Here is a 27,482-nt window from a genome sequence, read left to right on the forward strand (position 1 = left end):
TGTAATGAATATGATGTGATTAAGGGAGTCCTCAGGGTAAACTTTGCTCATCACCGAAGTGACAAAAGAACAATGGTGAAAGAAAAGACACACATTGTATACTGTGGAGCCAAATGGGGCAGAATTAAATGGAAACCAAGCAGACATGAAAAGAGGCACTTTGATTTGACTTTACTTTGATTCTGATCGTGTCTAAACTCTGTTCTAATGGCTTAAGACAGCTCCTCCCTGACATCAGGGAGATGACTGCAGTGACATTCATCAGAATGTTAATTACCATAATATATTAGAGGATTGCAATGGTGGCTATGATGACTATGTCTACGATAGCACGAATAATGATGATGACAGGAAAGACAATGATATTGCCTGCTATATAGGACAGCCGTGAGTGTATTAGCTAGTATGGACAAGTAATTTACATGCTTACCCTGACAAAGGTGCAGAGCTGCTCATTGCACACTCTAAACTTGTAATATCCATATGGCACTTTTTAATTTGGTATGTATTGGGATTTGTGATATGATATTACCTTTTCTTTGCAACAAACAGTCTTTAACAGTACTTATAGGGTACTTTATCCTGCAAAGTAAAGACCTGACAATACTAAGAAGAAGAAAACAAAGGAAAAAAAGCAATTGGTCACAATGTGGAGAAAGAAAATGTCGACTTTTAATAAGGAGAAACCTCTCGCAGAGTCAGGCTGCAGAAAGGTGGCCATCTGCCTACACTAGTTAGGGTGAGGACGAAGTGAAGAGAAAAAGGAAGAACAAAGAGAAAAGAACGATAAAACAGGAAATACTTTTCAGGTTGGTGTATTGGTTTAAAATTGCTGCCTTACAGCAAGGTTTCTGGGTTCTTAACACATACCAAAGACATGCATGTTAAGTAAAATAGTGATTCGAAAAAAATTAGGCTTGGATTGATGTAGATAAAGTGCTTAAAACTTGTAGAATACAAAGCTGGATGAATGCACATGCATGATTAAATGTGACTTGTAGTCTAAACAACTTTGAGTGGTCAGTGAGATACACGTGAGTACATTACTTTTCCATATGAGCTACATAGTGGTTCACTTTTCTCAGATGAAACATGCACTTACAAAGCTGCTAATATGTGTTGTACATTATGTTTTGAAGTTTTAATTGGAATACTTAAAATAATGTTTCTCTAACTGCAGCATGACACTTATCTAAGAATCAAATCAATTTATCATTCAAACATCAAATTTAATGCTTCCTTAGTATTAAATCTGATGAAGGAAAAATGCTCAAATGAGCTGATCACTATTCTATAAGCTCCTTTAATAAGTTTGCTTAAAAAACTTAACTGCGTGACAGCCGAGTCAGTGTTCTGCCACAATAATAACTAATTCCAATCACTCAAAGGAAACCATAAATGTAGGCATACAATCATGGCTTGAGCACTGTAAGAGAACTTTATTGACATAGCACCTCATTATCTCATGAACGGAAATTTAGATGCTTGTGCTGCGCTGAAGGTTGCATTTGATGAACCAATTTAACCCTACAGAGCTCTGGGGCATGAAAATATCTTTTCTCAATCAGTCTTCATTGGAAAATATCATCTTTATACCAAAAAAAAGTTTGTGTAGAACTAGCTCCATTAGAAGCATATTGTGAAACTGTTAAAAGAGAATAAGTGACCTGAAACAACCAGACAGCAACAGTCAGGATACTGTTATACAATTTTAACGTCCAAGACCATTACAATGTGGACATTATGTGTTCGCAGCTAGAAACAACTTTGTCATAAATATTTTTCATTTTGATCGATAACATAATTTGCACACACAGCTGATCTGGGTTTTGTACCTGCTAACAACCACTTGCAACAAGCCACAAACAACTTGCAACAAACCAATGTACAGCTGATAAACTACCCTCAGGTTTGACTGCAGTTTACAGCCAACTCAATGCATACAAACAACTGCATATAAACACAAGGCAACGTTTCTTCCTTTTTCCTTTATAAGGAGAACAGAATTCATCTGCCTGAAATGTCCCAGGGCTACAGAAAGCTTTAAGATTGCTGTATGCAAAGCACAGATTTTGAGTGTAGCATCAGTCAGGACTCCTCTCATCAACAAACAGCTGGGGGAAACCAAAAGGGCACACAAATCACTCACTCGCTCAGCTGAAGTCAACGAAAGCTAGAGTGCTGTTTTAAGTGACAGTATTTTACGAGAGGCCCACATAAAGGCTCTAAAGGTTCTAAAGGCTCCCCTGAATGGACCATGAGAACAAAAGGCAACTCCCATCAAAGGGCACAGACATTTATCACAGGACTCCATCCGCTATCTTCCTGCCGTTGAGTGGATGGGCAATAAACGAAAACCTCATAAAAGCAATATGGAATGTCCTAAAACCAACTTCAAGTGAAACACAACACATATTCTTCCACATTTTTAAGCTTTCTCACTATTTCGCATGGATATTTTGTGATATTCCATTCGTCTTTACAGTGATCCTGGGAAATTACTGATGAATTAGTATTTGGATATCCATCCATCCGTCCATCCATTCGCTTCCACTTGTCCTTCTCAGGGTCGCGGGGTGCTCTGGAGCATATCCCAGCTGTCATAGGGCGAGAGGCAGGGTACACCCTGGACAGGTCGCCAGTCTGTCGCAGGGCCAACACACAGAGACAGACAACCATTCACGCTCACATTCATTCCCACATTCACACCTATGGGCGACTTAGATTGATCAATTAAACTATCCTCACTAATTGGATGTCTTTGGACGGTGGGAGGAAGCCGGAGTACCCGGAGGGAACCCATGCAAACACGGGGAGAACATGCAAACTCCACACAGAAAGACCCCGGCCTGATGGTGGAATGAACTCAGGACCTTCTTGCTGTGCAGCAACAGTGCTCCACCATGCCACCGTGCTGCCTAGTATTTGGACAGTCCGTTTAAAATGGACTGGAATAGATCCCTATAGGGCACCTCGTCATCCAAAACGCCTGCCCATGAAACCCCCAATACCAGATTCCTAGCTATTGGAACACTTTTACCCCCTCAAGACCATCACAAATAACCTCCGTATGAGACCACCAAAATTACACCAAAAAACATACCCACATACCCCATACCGAGTTCCCAGGTCACAGGTTGGGGTTTTTTTAAACCAGGAACTTTAGGCACCCTCAAAGGAGAGCATCCATTCATTCACATGGATAAGGCACAAGATGCAGCTTGGCTTTATTACGTTACAGAAACTACACAGAAGCATGTCTGACATGATGTTATCCTTAAATGTTTGTCAGTAACACTGTCTTTATCACTGCCATAATGGCTCGTGTACCATATGTGCTATTGGCATATAGCTTCAACCTCAAGCATATTTTGTTAGGCTACATGCATGGCGACAGTGTATTGGGTTTAGAATGTGTGTGAGTGTGTTGCTTCCACTATGCTTTCTATGTAGAGATGAAGGGAGGCAAATGGCTGTTCAGCAGTAAAAGGAATCAGATGCATATGACTAAACTACTTGGACTTATTCCCCAAAAGGTTAGAAGCAGTTCACAGTAATCTGGTTTTTGAGGTTTTGATTGGCCTTGGAGACTTAGTCAGTAGAAGAGAAAGAGAGATGGACTATAACTTCCTCAATGCAGCCTTAAAATTTTGGTAGCAGTTCAGACAGGCCACTGTGAAGACCTATGGTCAGCATGCCATTCACTGTCTATGACTTAGCATAATTGAACGCCTCAAATTAGGATGCAGTCAGGCAGTAAAAAGGATTTTTTTAACCTAATACTTCTTTAAGCAAGAGTCAAACCTCTTCATACCGTCTCCATGCAGCTAAGACTACTCGGCCAACAAAGCCAAAGAGACAATGGCTAATTGTCAAGTGCACATGAACATGCACACTTGCTTCTGTTAGTGCATTTAATACACAGAATATTCTTTTCAGTCCAGCAGTTTATTTCTAGGGAAATGAAAAGGTAAAAAAAAACCCCACCTCTACATTTTTTTAATTATTACATGTTCAGTTGCAGTTTGCCTGCTCACTCTTTCATTTAAATGTAAAATGTAAAGTTATAAACTTTCTATATTTTTTTCTTGCTACGCGTCATTTAATATAAAGTAAGAGAATCAGTGAGCATGTGTACGTGTGTGATTGTGCCCCCGTGTTTAATTCATGACTGACCTCCACCAGCTTGTTGGCGTGCTCACGGAACACCTGGGCGTACTCCTTGACCTCCTTCTCGTTTCCACTCTTAGCTGCTTCAATAAGCACCAGCAGAGGGACGTTGGTTTCTAGGAAAGAGTCTGAGATGTGGTCCATCACTGCCTTCCTCAACTAGATTGCAGAGGGAGAGAGACAAGACACAGAAAAGAGGTCATATTATTAATAATATTACAGATGACTTCACTCTATTACATTTGGCAGTGATTACATATCACTTAGAATTGTAATGAATATAATGTAGTAACATAATTAGATGAAAGGACAGAGGGAGGAGAAAACAAGAAGAGTGGAGCTAAAAAAAACCCCAAAAAAACTCCAGGCCAGGAGCGTAAATTGCTCATAAGGTGTCATTGCTCCCATAAGGCCTTTTACTGGGGCAGACATTGTGACTTTGTTTATGGAATCATTTTGTACCAAACTGGCAAGGGACCGGTTGTTTTATAAGACAGTAAATGGATCCTGATCCTGCTCACTGTGATATCTGATGAGATGCCAGAGGAAACAGTATAGAAACCACTATAGACAGGTCCTTTATCTTACACAAAGAGGGAGATATCCACATGAGGCCAAAGCAAAGACAGACAAGAACGACATCAGAGGAAAAGAAAGTAGATTCCCGGACGTGCAAATATTTGTTTTCAGGCTCCTTTCATTTGCAAAGCCTCTGTTACTAATTAATTACTACACTAATGCTCTAATTATTTACCTTTAATAAATACTGCTTATAATGCAACTTTAAAATTCCAGTGGGTTGAATTACCACCGTTGTGATGTGTTTTCACAAAAACGAATTAGAAGGACAGAAGAGGAGAAAACAGTGGCATGAGAAATTAAAAATGGTATCAAACATAGTTAAAGTTTATATAAATTAAAATAATAATGTACTGTTTCGTATTTCTGATTGTATTATAACAACTTTAAGATGAAACTGGTTTTTAGGTCATTTATATATTCCTAAATAACAAATGTTGACTACTACACAGAAGGGAAGAGAAGACTAACAGCACAGAGTGACAAGAAAAAATCATTTAGCCTACAAAAAAAAAAATAAAAAAATCATATGTTAGTCTGTCAGTCGCACTTAAATCACCTGCGGCAATAACAAACTTAATTGCCAGTCCACAGAGGGGAGGACAATAATTGAGAATTCTGGAGGGCAGATAATCCATCACCACTACCTTCAGTAACACACTAGATTTGGACAGTTTAGTGGTGAGGACAGGTCTGTAACTGCCCTGAAGCCCACACTCACTGTAAGCATGTAAAGGTTTCTGGATAAAGGAGTGCTCTCACTGTTTTTTCCTCCAGAACTATATACTTGCAGCTCACTGATGTGAAGCAATGCATCTGAGATGCAACACAATACCATAACATGATGCTTTTCTCAAAGGCTGATAAACTTTGCCATTTCTGAATGGGGAATATTGCATCTTATTCTTCCTGTAGAGATGAGACCGGCATCGGTGCTATTCTGTAACCTTGCTATCCTGTCACCTCGTGCAAAGGTGAGGAAACAGTCCAGATACAAATCTTGCACTGCCAGAACCATCTTCACACTGTCCTAGTGATAGTACAGCACAGGGGAAAGTCGTGGTGGATACATGCAAAGATCAGAGTTGTCTGGAGGTCTTATCTTACTTCTTACTTCAGGATATAAAAGGTGACCTGCATTTTGCATGTGGAAAAATAATTACCTTACAACCACTGTGCTATAAGTCCATACTGATCATACAGGTTTTGAATGCAGCATGTTCATATAACATGTATGTTTTCATATGTGTTGTATCTCCATCATATTTATTTCATTTAGATTAGCTAAATAAAATTTTGAACAATTAGAACAGACTCCAGAGCAGATAACAGCACAATGTAATACCATAAGCCATTGGGAAAGATGCCTTACAGAGGCAAATATGCTTACAAAAAACCCAAAAAACAAAAAAGTGATTGGATCTACTTTTTATCTTCTTGAGACAGATAAGACTTAGACTGTGTTATAAATTCTTAAGATTAAAATGAGTTGTAAGTGCAAAACAGTATAAAGAAAAAGAAAAGCATTTCCCATCAATTATGTGCTTTCAGTCATTTCCGTTCTGATGAATGTCACTTGTGCATTAAAGCCAGCAATGTAAAATAATTCTCTCTGTGTTCAATTATCTTGGTATTGCTCAGTAAAATGATTTCTGTTGAGCATTATTGTTAACAGAAACCTCCTTATGGTATTCTCTTTTGTTTGCCAAACACAGTTTAATTTGAATTCTATATTAAAACAAAACAAATAAATTTAAAAAAAAAAAACAGACCCTTTTCATTTTAAATGTGAAGGTTATAACAATAATCTTAGAGATGATGTCATTTACTGAAATGCAACTGCATAGTAAAATGTCTTCGCAGTTGTTATGAGTAGTTTGTTGTTGATGATGATCAATCATTAGTTAATTGTATAAATACACATGCATGACATGCATGAACCTAAAAGTGCGTGAGGCATTAGGACACTCATGAAAGCCTAACAGTGAAACTGATCCTAATGTTTAAGTGGAGAAACGATACAGACTAGAGATTTCCCAAGTTGCACGCTCTCCTGCACCATCAGCATTCTGATGCCCACACACCACTCCCTCTGAAATCCATCTTCAATTTTTCAGATCTCACCTCCCTCCATACTCCACCCCCACTGTCTCTCCTCTAACAGCCTGTCTGTATTTCACTTACACTTAAAGAAAATAGATCTAGAATTTCAAAAGCTAAAAAAAAAGAGGCTTTGCCCATTACAAGTTAGTGGGGGAGCCATTTGTCTCACCTATCAAGCAGTGCAGTTCTAGCTATGAAAGTATTTGTATTTCCTGAGAAGTGAGATGAGTATTAAATTCTGAGTACCATTCATAGCTATGCATTTATTTATTTATTTATTTTTATAGAGCGCTGTGCTGCTGGCTGTAAGAATGTAGACTGCTCAGAAAAATGAAAAGGTTGTGAGACTGCTGTCATGTCAAAGACAAAGAAGTATACGGAAAAGTTAAAGGTAATTGATTTGGGCTCATTTTTAATGCTAATAGTTCATTTCTTATAAAACTAACCTGTGTGGTGGGATGTTCAGCCTTTTTTGTTTTTTTAAAGGCTGTCCATTGCGCTGCACTCCCAAATTACATGCTAGCTATTTCTGGCAGAGATTTCATTGAATTTTTCAGAACCACTTAACAGTTGTTGTAACCTTTTAGTCTTTAAGTTTCTTCTTTTGTTTGTGTAGTAAAAAGTAAATGTCACTGTTCAGACACACTGGCAGCTGTTAACAGGTTTTTTGTTTGTTTAATGGAGATAGGTTAACCACTTCTAAAGGCAGTACTGCCACCTACAGGCAGTAGAAAAACATTCATGTATCCTATTAATTGCTAAAACAAGGAAATATATGTAAATTTAAAATAAAAAATATCAGGTTTTTGTGAGCATTTGTGAGGACAGCAAGAGCAAGCAGTGGATGGTTACATGGTGGAAAAGGAGTGCTTTAAGCAGCTGTTTAAAAAGCTTGACAAAAGTTGCAACAACCTATTTTATCATGTGACAGCATGGCTGTAAAGTTCCCGAAGAGTTCCTTTAAATATCGTGATATAATTGTGAGGTTTGGTTTCTGGTAATAGATCTTTGGGAGAAACACTATTTTATGCCTGTCAAACTGTGTTATATTCATCATACATTCATTAAAAAAAAGCAGAACATGTTCTGTGTTTTTGCATCAGCTCATATAAACAAAGTGCCTAAAAAACAATTTAAAATAGTTTCTTTGCTAAGTTGTGTGTTATGATACAACACTGGTTCATCCATTGTGTTCGGTGCCATTTATATGCTTGAATGATCCATAGATCAGTGTTAAGTGGCTTAAGGAAAAAAAACAAAACCAAAAAACCAAAAAAAACCCCAACAAGACAAACATTCCCTTGAAAATGGTATTGCACTGACTGAAAATGAGTGAAAAAGCAGACAGCACACAGAGAGATACAGCCTGACTGCACAGCTCTGGGATGAATTAGAAATTCAATGGTGATTCTGGCTTTACTGCCACAGTATCTGACCTCACAAATACTTCTGATCCTCAACAGGAGAACATTCTTGCACTCAAATACCAAAATCTTGTAATGAGCCTACCAAGACAAGTGGAGGCTGATCAAATGGCATTTGCAATTGGGATTGTATGTTTACTCCAACAAGCATGCAAACAACTGTAGCAACTCTGTTTCTGTTAGTTTTATCTTTCTAACTAGTTTACTAAGCTTTTTATATGCTTTTATAAACTATCATACTAATAGCTAAATGTAATACTGGCTTTTAAATGAACATGTAAACGAACATTGACTGTTGGGGAACTAGCTAGTAACCGTGCAGCATTAGATTTAATGTAGGGCCATCTTTTTCATGATCAAACAAACTCCACATGTTGAAAGGTTCAGGAACAGTAAAGTAAACTAATAACTCAGCATAACCAGATATAAAAATACTGGAGGCCTCCAGTGATACCTCTCAGCCTCCTAGTAGATATACCTATGGTATCAATTTGAAGCTGCTACGTCACGTCGTTCTTGAGTTATCGCATTCACAAACTTAGGTGTCCATGTTGGCTGTCAGCCCAGCCGGGTCATGACAAACACCCATCACCCTTTTTTTAGCTTAAGGGTAATAAAAAAAAAAAAGCCACTATGCACAAAAAACACCTTAAATATAACAAAAATATCACAACGTAACTATTTTTAAAACCATTTTTAAAAGGTTAAATAAATAAATACATTCCAAAAGTTAGATAGAGATACATAAAGATTACCATTAATGGTCATATGTATGCAAAGCATGTTTTTTTGAAAACTAGCACACCAACAAATGTAGATAGATGACCCAATGTCACTGTTACATTGGTTGTCGAGCAGAACTGAAGAGGCATTTGAAAAATCATCCATGTCATTAATGAAAAAATCATCTAGCTGTAATAAAATGTGATTACAACTGGATTTTAATATGTTTTTTTCTGTTTTTTTGTGGACCTATAACATGAGGATGATCAATGGTATTCACTTCACCTGTCAGTGGTTTTTAATTATTGTTACATTATTCCTGCACCATGCTACTTATTCAGCACAGTCGTTTAATCCAAAGATACATTCAAATCCCAACTGACAATGAAGTGGTTAACATAAAGAATAAAAAAGAACAAACATTTAAATGATTAATAAATCTTGTCATAACTTTGTTCAATGATAAGAGGGTGATCCTCAAAAATAAGATGAGCAATCATTTGTTGCATCTGCTCTGTTGTGAGGAATCTGCAGTTTGTGGGATTAGGCATCTGTTCTGTCACAAAAAAAAAAAAAAACTGATCCTGAGGGAAATTTTTGCAAACATTCACTATCATCAGTGTATCACTGGAAAACAAAGGATTGCACACACATGCATGAGAGACTCTAGTAACTTGACTTGTTTACAGTGGAAATCGTGGATTCCCATATGGAAAAGAAATAGTAAAAACTTATATGTGATTACTCATGAAAGTGGCCACTTTCATGAGTAAATCATATAAGGCTTACATGATTTACTCATGAAAGTGGCCACTTTCTCATTACTTTCATACATTGTTTTAGTAAGTATCCAAAACATACAAGTTTCATTATGTAATTTTTCAAGGGATCTTATATCTGTTTTCACTCTTATATGCTTTTCATACAAGTTTCACACAAGACAGATACAAACTTTATAAGATTTATATATATCTTTTCCATATGGGTTTGAATCTGGAAGAGAACACCGTGGTGGATTTTTGAATGTTTACTTTTGCACTTTAGTTTCTGTTACATTTCACTTGTGATTCGGAACACATAGTGGTGGGTACCTTAGGGTCAGCACAGGAAAGTTTCTTATTAAAATGTCAAGAGCAATCACAGCTTAAGCGGCTAGAGTAATGGCTGAGGGAAAACAGCCCGAGCAAATCAAAAATTAAATAATAGCCCTCATATATGATATCTATCAGGCAGCATTGAAAAATGATGAGTGAGAGGAGAGTGCGGAGATGAAACGGTGAGAGAGTGACTGAGAGGGCGTCAATAGCCTGTAGACAAACACATATGATACCTAATCCCAGAGTCTTAGTATATCTTGCAAAATAAAACACTCGTCCAGGGAATCCAGTGTTGAAAACAAGGAACCTCAGAATAAACACTGATTTGTCATTGTAGCGCTCCCCAAATTTCCAAGCCCATTGTGTGCTCAGCATTTACTCTCAATATAGTGGCTGCTGATCGCCAGAAATAAGCAGCATGTTTTTTAATAACTTTGGGGGTCTGACAATTCCTGAACACTACTGAGGTAATAAATTGTTATGAAGCACTTTCTTGTAAACAGTTAAATAGGAAGAAAACTGGCATTTATGTGGACTGAAGCTTCTGGTTAACTGGAGGAACAACCCCATTACATGCTTTCTTTTAAGCTCCAAACCTTTTCTTTAATAATATTAAGACATATTTCTGGGTGCTAAATGTTTAACAGCTAGCTAACTGCTAAGTTTGTCTTTCTGCTGGATGGTGCTGGAGGGAAGTGCACTGGCTCCATGTTCAAAACAGCGGCTTTTTAAATCTAGAATTTCTACTAAATCCATATACTGTGTATAAGGGATGGGCTTAATGCACTGAGATTACTGGTCAAAGTCTTGATGTTAAACATGAACTATTACCATAGTAGTGTTTTGAAGAGCAAAGGAAAAAAGGGGGAGGGACATTGCACAACCATACACTAGATAGGTCCATTTGAAAGTACCATGCTTTTTCCTCTTTTTTGATTCTAATGGGGACCATAATTTAAAGGTGAGCATCTTGTATTTAACATGCCTTTAGCCTACGTTTATGACCACTGTTTATTGAGATCATGGATCAAGAAGCAAGCTGTTTTCCCGCAGACTTCTATATAAACAAACTTCATTTTAGCGACAAAAAAAGGTTACATTTAACCTGCAGCTAGGACTGCATCTGCATGGTGTAAATAATAATATACACAGTAAAATGGTAAATAAGTAAACTAAGGTTTTATATATCTGGACATTAAAAAAAAATAACAACAAAAGCAAAAAAGCAAAAGCATGAGGTACTTAGCAGGTCTCATGATTAGGTAAATGCCATTTGAGATGAACAATGACACAGGACATATTAAGACTATTATATATTTAACAAACACAAATGCCAAAATTTGAAAAAACTAAGTACACTCTATGATTCATTATCCTCTAGAACAGCGGTCTCACGGACACCGGTACTGGTCCGTGAGTCGTTTGGTACCGGGCCGCGAGAGTTGAGGCTCGGGTGTGAAATGTATGGTTTTCAGGGGTTTTATTGGTTTTTAGCGTTATTTTGTTATCGTTAACTCAGTTTTCCTGGGTCTTTTCACGTGTGTTATGAATAAATCTTATTTTTTTCTGTACCGGTACTAGTTTTATTTTGTTGTATTTATCCGCGACTCCTTAAAAGCCGGTCCGTGAAAATATTGTCAGGCATAAACCGGTCCATGGCGCAAAAAAGATTGGGGACCGCTGCTCTAGAACCTCCTTTAGCAGCAATGAAATAATTGTTTTCGATATGACTTGTGAATTGTGGATCAGCCTTCTTTACAACACTACTTCAGGTCATTGACATTTATGGGCATTCATTTATGCACAGCTCTCTTAAGGTCCTGCCGCTTCATTTCAGTGGGATTGAAGTCTGGACTGCGTCACTTCAACACCTCAGTTCTTTTTTTCCAGCCATCTTGTTATAGATTTGCTGCTGTGTTTGGGATCATTATCCTGTTTCATGTCACAATTTCGGATAACTTTTTTAGCTGTCTAACCTCACATTTGACTCTAGAATTCTTTGGTATCCGGTCTTTAAGTGATGACGTGATGAATCCTGCGTCCGGGCCCAAAGTAGTCTGCATTTATAAGGCTGTTGTGTTTTTAATATGTTTATGTTTTAATGCTTTGCATCTTGTTCTGTTTAATCTGAACAGTCAGTGATCACTGTCTGCTTCTCTCGGTTTTTATTACCGCTAATCATTTTAAAGCTCAGTTTTTAACCCTTACGATGTATCTACAGGCCAGCCCATGCAGCAGTATATTAATGACTAACCTCATACTGTGGATAGATTATCTCGGTAGTTCTCCTGACTGACGTTTGGTCCGTTTACAGCATCCTGCCATGCGATTGCATTTGCCCCTAACCATTGGGAACCCTCACATTAACTTTTATCGAGTGGAAAAAAGTCCTCCGTTCGTTAGCGTTTATCCTCCAGCTTTACTGTTTATATTATGCTAACATAGCTGTTTCGCTAGCGATCACGTATCACATCATTATATACCAGCTAGCTCAACTTCAGTAACCCTACAAACTTCACTGCTGTTTACTTTCCTGTCTTCATTTATGTTGGAAGTGATAGCAGAGCTGTATGTTTTAATTTGTTTCATAAATCCCTCAGTCAGAACATGGTATATTATATATAGATGGAAGCTAGCGAGCTAACTCCCTGCTAACTTCTAACTCTGTTAATAAATGTCATAAATTCCATTTTCATGGATGCCTGGATGTTAAACTTAATTGCTACAACTGGTAGAGCAGCCACAATGATTATTTTATTACAGATAAAAGAATTTAGACAGTTTTTCAACTCTCAGTAATGCTGCACTGATCATTTGACTTAGGGACCCGCAGCGAAGTTTGGGCCCAGACATGGCTAATGACTTCAGACTTAAAGACCGGATACAGTGACGTTCATGATCACCAAGCCTAATTTGTCACCTCTCCACCATCATGACTGACAGTTGGTATGAGGCACTCGTGATGATATGCTATTTGTTTTTCATCCACCATTGCTAAACATTTTTGCTCTCATCTATCCAAAAGAAGTCTAGTTAAAAGTTAAATCTTTTTTTTTTAATAATACTGTCATGAACATAAGCATTTAACACACTAAGGACAGCAGAGTCTAAAAAAAGCTCCTGAGTTTAGCATGTTTTTGTGTGTTTGAGGATTGCACAGTCTGACCTTGGAGTAAATTTGCCAGGATGTCCACTCCTGGGTAGACTGAAAGTGGTCTATGGTGTCTAGTTGTTAATAATTGTGCTCACTATAGAATGGCGGACTTCAAATTGTTTGGAAATGGCCTGACAATCTTTCCCAAATTGATGGGCAGCAACAATTGCTTCTCCTACAATCACTGATGATGTCTTTCCTCCTTGGCACGGTGTTAACACACACCTCGATGCTCCAGGGCTGCAAACTTCCAAAACGTCTGCTTTTATAGAGGCGGTCACACTTGCTGATGATTCATTAATCAAATAAATTTTATTAGTAGCTCCTGGCTGCTACTTACCTTCTTAATTCCTATGGAAGAAGTAAGGGTGTGCTTAATTTTTCACACAGTGTTTCTGCATTTTGGCCTAAGTTTTGCTAAAAAGAAATAATGACATGTTTAGTATGACATGTGTTGTTGTTAATTTGAGGCCATCTTTACCTAAGTTTGAGACCTGCTAAGTGCCACATGATTCATCATGTCTTCACGCATTACAATTCAGAATTGACAGAGGGTGTGCTTTCTTTGTCACATGATTCACTCTTTCTCTCTATATATATTAGATTCTTTGAGACTATTCCTGCTTTTATTTAAAACAAATGTCTTCCATCTGCCTGTAACATCTACTGTGCGACCAGACGCGATGATCAGCCTGCAGCATGACGACAGTTGAGCCCAGAGTGACAGAAAATAAATTTGATTAGATTCAGTGGAACTGTTCCAACGTCATTGTCGCTGTGTGTACATGTTACATGTTTCAGTTACATTAGTGCAGTGGTTCCCAAGCTTTTTTTTGCTAGGCCCCCTTTTGTTTTACAAGAAAATTTTTTGCACCTATGTTTGTCCGTGATTTGAACAGCCCAGAAAACCAATTCTGCAGGGGAGACCTACCTTGGCACTTGTGCAGGTGAAACCAAAGGGCAGATATGCTTCACCATATTTTCTAGTCTTTGGCTTAGAATGAAGTTGGTTTGGAAACATATTCAGCGATGCTTCATCTTGAGATTGAGAGACCAGTGTCGGAGTGTTAAAGAACAGCTTTGAAATTCTCATGAGTTGTTGCAAAAGAAAAATTACCATCATAATCCGGCTACCCCTTCGGCGCCAGCTGTGGGCTCAAGGCTGGAGCCGAACAAAACACCCTGATAACGACTGTGTTGAGTCTGTTCCTTCCCATTCCATGCAAGGCCACCTGGGTTGGCTGGAAGACTGTTTACCTAGCCTGGCAGGATGAAGGACACTGTCTCAGCTGAACTATGGACACGCACACACATGCATATGCACTCACTGACGCATCACATTCCCTACCCCGGATCCAACGCCACCTCCAACGCTTACCTCCCCCATGATGTGGACATCGGGTCAGCTGGAGGCACAGTCGAAGATTGCAGCGGTCCCAGATCAGATGTACACACTGGAACACTTTCCCATGTTGCTTGTCTGTGTTTATTGTGCTATGGTGTGTTGATATCTGTGCATTCCTGTATTATCCTTTTGTGTTACACATTTCGATGTTTTTTTTCCTCGCTACCTAGCCTGACCTGTCTCCCCAATGTGATGTTTGTGTATTGTATGTACGGTCGGCAAGGTCTGTCATCTCGGTTGTGGGCAAAAGACCTGCAACTGACAAATAAAGGCTATCTCATCTCATCTCCTGCTTTGCGTTTGTGTGGGCGCCCCATGCTAGCAGTGTCCAAGCATTTTTTTCCCCCCATTTTCATACCGCGCCCCCCCTGCAATGGCTCTGCGCCCCCCCTAGGGGGCGGGCCCCACACTTTAGGAAAGTCTGCATTAGTGGATGTATAGTCTCAACACGCAGTTCACTGAGTGATACTGATTGTCTTATTGTGTTTGCAGAAGATGAAACGTACTTGTGGAGATGCTTCATGATTAATGCTGAGTGAGGAAGTTTCTGGTTTCTGGTAATGCCAGTAATTATTTGTTATCTAATATTGTTTTTGCTATTTCTGTTGTGTATGAACAAAGCTCCTACGTTGTTCAAGATGTCCGCTCAAATGCTTTTTTTTCTTACCAATAAATTATAAAAAATATAAACAGATTAAAATTTGATCATGTTCAAAGTCATCTTCCTGGGCATGTCCAGACAGCTTCCAATTCAGCTATTATTGTTAGATTAATGACCATTTGCACTCTGCTCCCTGTGAATCTCAAGGATTGAGGCAGGTGCTGAAAGCCTGGACTCCAGCTATGACCAAGCAGTTGTCAGCAGTTTAAGAGTCCACATTTTCTAAACCCCAAGGGCAAAGTGTCAGGTGGGGAGCTAGACCATGAGCTTGCTCGTCAGTTTTATTCAGTATTTATCAGGTTGTGCACCGTAAACGTGTAACCGCTGGAGTGAGTTCTGTTGTAATGTCCTGAGGACTCAGAGAGGAAACTCAGCGAAAAAAATTCACATTCAAGCCCATTTTCATCTGTGAAATTCTCCTTCCTGTCGGTGTCAAGAAGTTTAACTGCTCATTTATTCCCCGAGATATCGTAAAATAAGAAAAAAGAGTGTCTCAGTTTTTCTATATGATAAAGAAAAGCTGCTGTAGTAAATGAAAGAAATCTGTGAGCACAACTCTTTCGAATTAAATTTTATTATACAAATTATAGAAAAGGTTCTGGTAGCTCATTGCCCAGACTGTCCTGTAATTATAATACTGAAAGTTTTTGTTAAGTCACAGAAGATGTCCCATTTTTTCCAGTAAGGATCTATTTAAAAAACAACAACAACAACAAAAATGTATAAAACCTGGAATCTTTCTGTCATTTAATTGTTTATCTATTACTTTATTACTTTGGTATAGTAAAAATAAGCTCGAGGAATCTATGAAAATATAGTTTAAAGTCAAAAATGTATCCTGTCCTTCACATTTTCCAAAGCTGCCCATCTGGCCGGATTGATAACACAACTTCCACTTTTAAAAATGTCAGCAATGACAAAAAGAGTCAAGATGAGGAACTTGGTGGTGAAATCAGTCAAATTCAATTAGGGTATGATGATCTTTATGGACCTCAGGACTCTTCATATAGAGCATGTTAGAGCCTAAATATTATTTTCATAAAATAATATATAAAAATTATTTTCATTAAAGTGATTACAATATTTAGGTATAGAGAAATGTACTATTTAAGGTAGTTACTACTATCATTTGTGAAACTAGTGATCTGAAACTTTAGTACAGAGGAACGAATGTGTTAGAGATGAGGAAAGAAGCCAGTGTGCTCAAATCAGAGAGAGACTGACTCATTCTAAGCTCTGGTCTGTTCAGGGTCACAAAGCCATGATGTTATGTTAACTCATTTCTTTGCAACAGATAATGACTGGCGCACGCAAGAATGTTTGCCTTGAATCTATGTATGTCAGCAGTTGATCAGCATAGGAAGTGACTGTGAGGAAAAAAGAGGTTTTTATCATATCAATATATGATATTGGTATTTACATTTATATTTTTACAGGCTGATTTCAAAGACCTGAGGAATCATTGTAAAATGCATTTTCAGCCTACAGCTGAAATCTATAAAGCCAATTTTAAGCACAACATACTTCTTTCTTTCTATCCACACACACTGTGTAGGTGCACTATGATCCTTTATTCCAGTTTTACTCATTTCTATCCTCACTGTCCTTCCCTACTTTGCTTGCAATAACAGAAAACACTCACACAGTACTTTGCCATGTCTCGAATCCTACTTACAATTGCAAGTATGAGTGCATAAGCACGCTCACGCTGACAATTATTACAACACGCAGTGCATTATGAGTATCCAGATGGTGTACCCACAATGGTCAAAAAGTTGAGTGCGATCTGTTCTTAAGAGACTAGAGGAAGGAAAAAGTGGGAGAGACTATAAATATCCCAGTTCTAACAATAAAACCGGGATATTATTATTTTTTAAGGGCAAACAAAAAACAGACACCAAAGTAGCAGTTTAGGGGGGAGTGGGGCTGGGGAACCGAACCAGGGTGGGTGCAGGGTCTAAGCCGAGCAGAATAAAAGAAAGGGAGGTGGGGTGGTATGAACTGATCTCCAAAAGGCATACAGTTAAACACAATACAACATTTTTTTCAACATTTAAGCAATGGGTTTTGCTTTGTACAGTTTTAGAATGAATAAAAGGAAAGGAGTCCTACTCAAAAGTTGGGGCACCCCAAGAGATCTGAGCTTTGAGATAACTTTTACTAAGGTCTCAGACCTTAATTAGCAAGTTCACAATCATCGTTTGAAAAGGCCAAGTGATGTAAATTTCAAAGCATTTTAAATACTCAGACTCCTGAAACCTTGTCTAAGCAATCTGCATCCATGGGCTTCTCTAAGCAACTGCATAGCACTCTGAAAATTTTAATAATTGATAACCGCAAAACAGGAGAAGGCTATAAGAAGGCTGCTTTATGCCTTTTGGAAATCAGGTCATCTTTTACTCACTTATTTATTGATAGCAACCGAAACTTTAACCAGGGGTGCTCAAAGCCACTATGTAGACAGTGTACTACAAGGAAGTGTACTAACAGAAGTATCCAACATGAAAAATGGTGCTTGTCTTGCTCTAAGCATTTGTGCTCTGTGTGAAGTCAGGTTTTCCTGTGCTCCGCAGTGTGTTACAGCGCCACATCGCTAGTCTGTCCTAAAACCTGAGCAGATGAATTCTGATTGGCATCTTTTTATTCTTCTAAGCCCAGCTTAATTACCTCTAGTTACTCAATGAGGAGGCAAGCAGAAGTGGTGCATGGTGAATGGTAACTGTGCTGCAACCCTAAATACATAGTTTTGGTTACACATTATCCATTATGAACCTTTATTGAGCTGTTTCGTTTTTACTTAATATCGTAAAGCTTATCTACTGTGTGTCTCATCCAAAATTCTACAACATATGCAGTGGCTAACTAACCTAGTTTGCTACATTGATTAGTAGCATTTCAATCATTAATGTCACACACTGAAAATGTACATTATTAGCAAGTGTAATGAGAAGAGTGGGGCCACATTTGGAGATGGAAAAGTAGGAAAAAAGGCAGGCTGCAGTCTGATTACAAAGTTGTGATGATTTGCTACAAACAGGGTCTGCTTTAGCCATGTTTCACTGGGGCATGATCAAGACTCATTAGTCATTGGAGTTAGTGGAGTAACCACTATAAACAAACTTATAGGGTTCTAAAACAAGATAAAATGCAGCAGAAGTAAGGATTCAAATAGAACGGACTGGCAGTTTTATTGGGCTCTTCTAGCTTTAACTGTGCAAAGCACTCAACAAGTGACATTTTACGGCATTTTACCTTTAATCCACACATATGGCCAATTTAAATTCTCCAGTTAACCTAGCATACATGTGTTTTGACTATGGGGGGGAAAAAAAGAAGAAAAGGTTCATTTTCCAATCAGTCCGGAGGTTGTGCTCTCAGGAACCTTTTTAGGTTGCTAAAAGGCTCCTTCGAACTACTGTTGCCGTGTTTCCAACACATACGGACTATTTTCTTGTCTGTCTCCGACTCTCTTTTCTGCTCTCTGTCTCTCGACTATATCCATCTCTTTCTGTTCTGTACCTGCAGGTCTGTGTGCACGCACACAAAGCAGCAACAGTGGACAGAATGAAGACTAGTCTTCAGTTGCAAAAACCCAGCAATGCGGCACCTTCCTGCAGCGTTGTGCAAATGTGTAGACACGTAATTTTAGTGCTATAGAATGTCGTCAATATTAAACAATCAGACACTTATATTTTATTTCTCCCATTCACTGCTTTGTTTTCATTAACGCTACTGGTTCTCTTCTTTCCCTTTTTACTTCTCCTGCTCACATTCTCTGTCTGTTTCACTGCCTTTAGCTTTCTCTGACATGAAATCTCTCTGGACTTCATCACTGGTGTAATAAAGAAAGAAAAAACCTGCAACGCCTCTTCGATGTATTTCTGACCTATATTTTTATATTTTCTTTTTTTCCCCCCATTCTTTTTTCTTTCTTGTGCCTGCACTCAGTTGCAGGAGTTTTAAATATGTCACTTTTATCTGTCTTCAAGTAAAACCAATCAGCCTCTAGCCCTACCAAAGACTTTCTCAGGGTAGGTTCCTTTTGCCCTGAAAATAGCCCTGAAGGTCCTAAAGTGGAAGTTTTTCACACATAGATTTTTGGGCCACCCAAAAAGCATCTTATAGTTCTTAAAATAGAAAACAGGATATTGATGTCTAGATTTTTTTATCTTTCTATTTATGTACTTGGACATTTTCTGCATTGTACTCAAATGTAATCAAAGCAGGGACATTCATACAACATGGATTTAGGATTATGTTGATGTGTAAAAACACAACTTGATGTACAATCATTCACTGACTGATTAAGTAAAGCTGCTTATTATTTCTTGCATGTATGCATGTAGACATGACCAAGACAACCTACTGAAGTTCAAACCCAGCATCAGAAAGGAGAAGAAAGGTCATTTTATTGACCTTAAACATGACATGGTTGATGGGGCCAGATGAGCTTCTCTAAGAATCTCAGAAACTGCTGAACTACAGAGGTTTATTCACACAGTTATCTCTTGGTTTTATAGAGAATGTTCTGAAAAGGTGAGCGGCAGTTCTCTGGACCAAAATGCTTTATTGATGCCAGAGGTCATAGGAGAATGGCCTAAATGCTTTGAGCTGACCAGATATGCAAAAGAGCATTTCTAAACTTCAATGGCCTACAGTAGCAGAAAACCACACTAGGTGCCACTTCTGTCAGCTACAAAAGCTACAATTCACATAAGCCCACCAAAAATAAACAAACAACAAAAACGGCCTTATCCAATGAGTCTTAAGTTTTGCTGTGACATTCATATTGTAGGTTCAGACTTTGGCATAAATATCATGAATCCATTCTGTCTTATATGAACAATTTAGGCTGCTGGTGGTGGCATGATGGTGTCAGGTAGGGCTGGGCTATATCATACCGTTCACAGTAATACCGTTGTAATTTTGGGCAACGATAGGAAAATGAAATATCGCGATAGAATATGGGTAAAACGCGCATGCGCAGTGCCTATGTTTCCATACGCACCTGGCGGAGACGCAGAATGAGAAGAGCGAAAGCGGATCGTTAAATGAAACGGATGAACCAGAATTGGTTTGTAAAAATGCTGCAACTTCAGTGGTGTGGAACTGGTTTAGCTTTCGTCCGTCAGATACACAACAAAGCACTACTTTTGGTAGAGCATGCTAGCGGGCCGTCGTTATTACCGTGTTGTTTGGAAAATACGGCACACTTAAAATCAATCCTTTGATTTTTCTGAAAATGTGCCTTATGTATGAATTCTGGTTGTGTTTACTGACCTCGAAACGATTTTATGTCGTACACGAAAATCTGTCAAATGTTTTAGTACGACTTTGCTAAGCTACGAACCTGCACCGCTTGATGGATTGTCGGAGGATTACGGCTATTGTAAGCAGGAGCCTCGCGGAGTGATACGCACTGTGCTTCAACATAATATTATCGTGTTGTGTGTGTATAACCTCTTTTTAAGTTTTGTGGATATTATACATGGTTATGCTGAGGACATGTCGGCCAATTTCCACTGGAAATGCCTTTTGGTTCAACTGTCAGCAAGGATTTTGCATTTGCACTGTTAAATTTTTATATAACTTTAATGCACATAAAAAACAGCTGCTTGTTTAAGTGAAAATACATTGATGGGGTTTATTGCACTAATAAAGTTGTGGAGTTGTAAAGTATTTTGTCTAGTGTCAATTATATCAGCAGTTATATCGTTATCGCAAGTTTTCAAATGTATATCGTGATAAATATTTTTGGTCATATTGCCCTGCTCTAGTGTCAGGGATATTATCTTATCTCAGTATGATCTAACTTAGCATCTTTTACATGCTACAGCGTACCTGAGTACTGTTGACCACATTCATTACTGATGGTTGCTTCCATTAGGATAACATGCCATGTCACAAACATCAAACCATCTCAAACTAGTTTCCTGAACATGACAATGAGTTCCCTGTACTCAAATGGCCTCCACAGTCACGGATCTCTATCCAATAGAGCATCTGAATCCAGGCTACAAAGAATTAAAGCAACTCTGAACATGGTAGTACACCCTGATACTAGCAAGTTTAACCTAATAAAGTGGCTGGTGACCATATACAATTGTATAAACGAATCCGAAAAATATGTGTTTTGCAGCCCCCCAAGAGGAATCTTCACTACCATAGCTAATGAAACTTGAATACTTGAACACTTTGCAAAAAAAAAAAAAAAAACGGATCAAAGGGATTCAAAAATAATTTGGAAATTGTTAGTCTAAACAAAGAGTTACAGCTGACAAGATTCGTGCCAGCTGTTTCTCCTTAACATGAAAACCCTAAACAATTAAAAAACAGCTGCACCAATCAACAATCTAATAGCAAAAATGGAAATGATTTCAACAACCCAAAGCAGACAGAGAGGAGGGGGACGGAGTGAAAAAAAACTAAATTTGTGAGGCAAAATATGCGAGGCAGTTGTGCTATAGGGAATCCTGGAATCAGCCATCAGTCAAAAAATGGCCCAGAGAGATGACTTGACAGATGCATCCATTACAGACAAGATGACAGGAGGTTCAACACATGGCTCATTTCCAATGGCTTTTTTGGTCTGGCTATCAAGTGAATGTTAATAAAGAGAGAGAAAAAAACCAACTCAGAATTATACTATAGTTTAAAGGGTTGATGAGTGTTGTTATTTATATTTTTTACATACACGCTTCTTCATGCCTGCCTTATATAAAGTCCACTCACCCTCCTATTTCAAGCAAAACATGTCTTTTCAATTGTTTTGCTTGCTTCGTTGATTACAGGTACGGAGAAAACAATGTCTCCATCAACTCGCTCAGTGTGAAACACACAGAAAGGAAAAGGGGGGAGTTTACCTATAACTATTGGATGGCAACTGATGTGCTTGAACTAAGTTCTTTGTGGAAATGTGTTTTACATCTGTGGAGTAGGTGCACATTTCACACATATTCTGAAGTGAATAAAGCACTCCACACTCTTCTCTGTTCAAGAGGCCAAATGACTACTTTCTCCCAGGGTCCTCAGTTTGCTTCCTGTGGACCTACCCCAACCTTAGTTTTTTAAAGATAGTCAAACGATCACAGACGAAATAAGATTGATATTTCTGTAATAAGAAACCGTTTACTTGTGCACTGAGGCAAACAGGCCTTTAATTTAAATGCAATAACTTACTTTTAGTGCATTCGTGCTGAACACAAATGCAGGCTGACTTGGTAAACTCAAAACTAGGGGCATTATAAAAGACCCAATGCTTTAAGAGCTTTTGGGTTTGCTGCAAATCTTTATACATTTATTATAATCTAACATTTCCCCCCTATTTCACAAAATATTTCCCCATATATGTCTGAAAGTGGCCAAGCCTTAAAGTGACATGCTGTTTACCTCCAGCTCTGAACAGTAGTGGCACAGAACAAATAATTACAGTGTTTTTGTCATGAAAAAGTCAAGTGAGTGCTTTAAAACGTGCATTTAATATTATAAAGAAATGATGGCTTGTTTATGAATAAGCTGAACTTTAGAAATGACCACTCTCCTAAACAAATGCCAGTTTGGATTGCTAATTTTCAAGCTTGAGTTGATGGGCTAATTATTGTGCTTCAGAATACTCGAATCACTCATTAGCCCGGCCTTGACATTTTATTTTTCTAATCTGTTAAGAAGCCTCAAGGTCAAAGCTCAGTTAGTTTTATGTTACATTTTAATTGCATTTAAATGTTCTAATGGAGTTCCATTTACTTTCTCTTTTGCATGAGCATCATAAGTGAGTAGTAAAGCAATTTGTTTCACACTTATGGAAAAAAATACAAACAAGACATAGCAGCAGTGGCTTCTTAATTATACCAAGTGTACTTTGATTAAAACAGTGAATAAGAACAATAAGGCTGGTTCTACGAGAACATAAGGATTTACTCTGTATTGGAGCAAAGTGAAAACCACAGCACAAATAAGATTACTTGATGTGCCGAGCAAAACCTTACAAGGACCTTTCTTAACATATTATATATTAGTTTACCGTGGATGCAATTAATTTGTTAACCAGCAAATTGTGTCTTAAATTACAGTAAGCATTACTCTCAATAAACAGTGTTCATTGCAATATTGCAGCTGTGCGTCATCTGCTCTTTGTTAGGTAAGGTACTGACTTTTTATGAGGAAGCAGTTTTATGTAAAGTTGCCTTCTAAACAACAACTTGTGATCTGATTTTGTCAAGAAATAAAAGTGTGTGCACAGGTGGTTTTCTTAGTCAGACTGCCTACATGTTTGCCTTTTTTAAGGGGTGTTGGTGACTGCAAATTTTCCCATATGGAAAAGAAATAGAAAAAACTTATAAAAGACTTGCATAAGATGTAGCTTACTTCATATAATGAATCATATAAGGCTTATATTATTTACTCATGAAAGTGGCCACTTTCTCATTACTTTCATATATTGTTTTAGTAAGTATCCAGAACATACAAATTTCATTTATATAAATTTTCAAGGGATCTTATATCTGTTTTCACACAAGACAGATACAAACTTTATAAGATTTATATATATCTCTTCCATATGGGTTAATACAGTACTCTACTCTGCTGAGGGCCACAGACGAGCCTCAAAAGTGCCTACAGCATAGGCTTGTGGTGAAAAAGGAGTACATTAGCTCCTCAAACTACTTATACAATTATATAATTCTATTAATTTATGTAAATTAAAGAGCATACCATATTTATTGCAGTCGATTAATTTGAGCTGTTGCTCACCACCGACTACTCATCTCTTGCGTACAAATGTGTATTTCTGCAGAATTTGAAGAAATTCTTTTAACTTGTCAAGCAATATTGTGTTTAAGAGAATAGGATGAAGGTCACACTGACCCTGACCACCAAAGTTTTTTCGGTTCGTCGCTAAGTACAAGTGTTTGTGACATGACTGAAAAATATTCCCTGAAGAGATGCTGCAATCTTCTACCAACTACGGGCATCATTCATACTGAGGCGTTACAATAACAATAACTTGACTGCACACTTCACTGAAGGTCTCTCATAAGAAGATACAAAAAACTGAAACTCTGTGAATAAAGACCAACTGTGTAATCATTGGGAATGGAATAACAGGGAACCAGGCTGCAATTTTGAGTCATAAAGGCCAGCTCTATGTTTGTTGGTGCATTTCTCAGTTTCCCTTTTTGAATGAAAAGCAAAAAATATATATAAAATGTTGGCAATTGAACATTTTTTTAACATTTGTTTAATGCTGTGAGGTTAAGCCGCACTGCATTTCCTCTACCAGACTAGAAAGCATCGCAAGAGTTTATTCTTTCCAAGAAAACAAAATCAGGGCGGAAAAGATATCAGCTGAATTGTCCACGGATAAGAAACAGCTTATGATTGCTATCTATGTGTACACAACAGCATGAAAGAGAAAACAATGTCGCATGTCTCTGGTGGTGTTGTTGCACAGCATGTTTGGTCTTACCTGCTCCACTTTTAGAAATGCTGTCTGTCATCTGTGCTTGTCTGCTCTGCTATTTGATCCCTCCTTTACACAATGGAGATGTCGCAAACTTGGATGCTCAAATGCAAAACCGTGCTCCTCCCCTCAGGAAGGTCTTGTGTCTCTACACGGTGCCACTGACTTGCTAAACTCAACATGTGTTTTGTTGACATAATTACAGTATCACAGCACTATGTAATGCCTGCAAGTGTGCTGCAAGTTTGCCCTCCCATCTTAACTCAAAGCTCAAACACACCGCCCATTCTGTCAAGCCAACCCCTGAGTCAATAGAACATCCTGTCAGAGTGAATACCGCCTGCCAGCCTGTCAGGCAGCCCCACCAAAAGCCCAATGGGAGGGAGAGTTATAGCCTCCCATCTGGAATGATCCTCTGGGTCTTCAGAGGTCAGGAAAGACAAAGCCATAGCTCGTTTGTGCAGGAAGCTGCTACAGTCGATTTCCAAGAAGTGCCAGATGTGACGGTGGAAAAACGGAATATTGAACACAACTGATGTTCTGATTTTTTTTTATTTTTTTTTTTATTTTATTTTTTTTTTGGGGGGGGGGCAAGAAGATGGTTCAACTGCACTCAAGTCTGCACTTCAGTATAATTGATTAGGACTGAAAGAGTAGCTCTAAAGCACACTGCAGTCACAGTATTACATCAACAGACACCTGTGCGCACTCATTAAGTGTTGTCGTGTCTTGGCTGTTTTTTTCCTCTGCGTAAGATCCAGCAGTGGAAAGCCAGATTAATCTTGTCTGTAGTGAAGATGAGAAAGGAACCAGCATTGCTTCTGAGTTCTGACACTTTGTATCACAGCAGGAATCGTGTACTTATTCACCACCAGAAGGTAGCTTCAGAAATCTTTTTTGGTTTTTTAATCCAGATTCATGATACAATATTAGAATTGAATGCTATATATGTGGCCTGATATTAATTTTATTCATTACAATTCTTGTCAGTTGTTAGTTCATGATGTGCAGCCAACCCAAATAAGAGGAAATCTCAAAGCAGTTTGAAAACAAAACCACTGGCAGAAAAGTGAATGATGCTGGCAGAGCTGGAGTGCCCCAGACTAAAGGTATCATTAGCTATCAAAGATTGCGGCACATAGGGTCAGCAGATGGCAGGTATTGCTTGGTCTGAGTCTTAAAGGTGGTTCTGTCTGCTCTAAAGCTACATGAACACTTTTCTGTTGTTTTCCTATTAGAAGTGACCTGTCTAGGGTCAGATAAAGCACCGTCTCAAATGAATCCCCACGACCACTGATGCTGCTTATCACGATTAGGTGGCAGAGGGGCTCGGTCAATAACAATTATTGGTCCTGTTTGTTACAGATGCAATGATATGATATACTATTATATGCATATTGCCGGTCCATCCAGTGTTTACAACCCTGCATCTGCAAAGAGATATATGCTACAGCTGGCCTATATTAGCTGCATTGCTAATTGCCAAAATCTTTTTTTTTCTTTGTTTGTGTAAAGGTTAATCCATCAGTAAGTTATTTATTTACAATTGTATTTTTAATGCTGAAATATAATTATTGTTGTTATCTATTAATTTTCAGATTTACAGTTCTATAACAAAAAAAAGAAAAGCAGAAAAAATAGTAAATCACAGCATTATTTTTTGACCAAGATGCCAAATTATTGAGTTATTTACTTGCATTCCTGAACACAAACATTGGTTTCAGTGGTTGAATGTTATTAATTTCTGACTTCTCAGAGAAGCTTAAATTTGGGTATTAAAATGTGAATTTGGGTTTTTTTTGCCTGACAAATTAAAACAATTTGAAGTTTAAATACATTTTTGTCAGTTTTTGTGACAAGTGGTCTCATAAAGTTAAGTGCTGTATATATACATACATAACTGTTTGGCATTTGTCTTCATTTCTACACAAAGCCAACGAAAAACCATCAAAGGAATATTGTTCCTATGTGCCATACTTATAAGCTTAATTAGCTCAATTCCATATTTAGTATATGCCTGCTATAAACAATCATGAAAGTATGAAGTCAACTTCAATAAATAAATTCTCTAATAAATACACTATGTGATGCTCTTTGAGAAACATTTGCCAAATATGTAACTTAGAAAAATACATAACTGTGACCTGATCTTTTGAAATAGCACTGAGATGGACTGGAATATTGCTGGTATTTCTCTTTTTATAGTGGCAGTAAAAAAAAAATAGTGAAGGTTATTGTTAGAGGTGTATTAATTAAAAAAAACAGTTTTCATCAGCAGTAGATCTGAGACGTTGCGGGCAAGGACTCACCTGTCTTCGCAGGTCCCTGGTCTTTTTGGTCATTTTGTCAATGGCTGAGTTCAGGGGGTCACCTTTCTCTTTTCTGCCAGTCTGTAAAAACAAAAACAAAAAAGTAGAAACAGGTTAGTGGAGTTCCAGCGCACAATATAATACATCTTACAGTTCTTGTGAGTTTTTCAGTTCTTTCTCACTTTTTTGGTATATTCAGTGCAGATTGTAAATACTGAAAACACACTTCCCCACAAAATCATTTGCCAACATTACAAGAGGTCATTAATCTGAGCAGAGTCAGTGAAAACAGATCAGAAAATGTGTGTAATGTCACCAGCAACTAGCCTATCTGGCATGTGTTACTTTAGTTGTTGCCAGTGCCCCTGTGCGCTGCACTTCCTGTCAGTGCCAACTC

The 27,482-nt window shown here is 38.1% G+C and overlaps 1 protein-coding gene across 1 annotated transcript in view; it reads right to left on the reverse strand.

Annotated features, from left to right (window-relative positions):
- The window catches only part of ctnna2 (catenin (cadherin-associated protein), alpha 2), a 333,673-nt gene that overhangs the window by 72,679 nt on the left and 233,512 nt on the right, over nt 1–27,482 (reverse strand). Inside the window, exons 8-9 of the mRNA XM_086295702.1 lie at nt 27,086–27,166; nt 4,177–4,329 (exon numbers count right to left, since the gene is read on the reverse strand). Of these exons, the coding sequence (XP_086151828.1) occupies nt 4,177–4,329; nt 27,086–27,166 (234 nt within the window). The remainder of the gene's footprint in view (nt 1–4,176; nt 4,330–27,085; nt 27,167–27,482) is intronic.

This window comes from Aulonocara sp. 'chitande type north' Nkhata Bay, linkage group LG6 (genome assembly GCF_057382095.1).
Source record: "Aulonocara sp. 'chitande type north' Nkhata Bay isolate Kocher_YH1m ecotype deep benthic linkage group LG6, A_spYH_male_GT1.1, whole genome shotgun sequence".
Classification (NCBI taxonomy): Eukaryota; Metazoa; Chordata; class Actinopteri; order Cichliformes; family Cichlidae; genus Aulonocara; species Aulonocara sp. 'chitande type north' Nkhata Bay.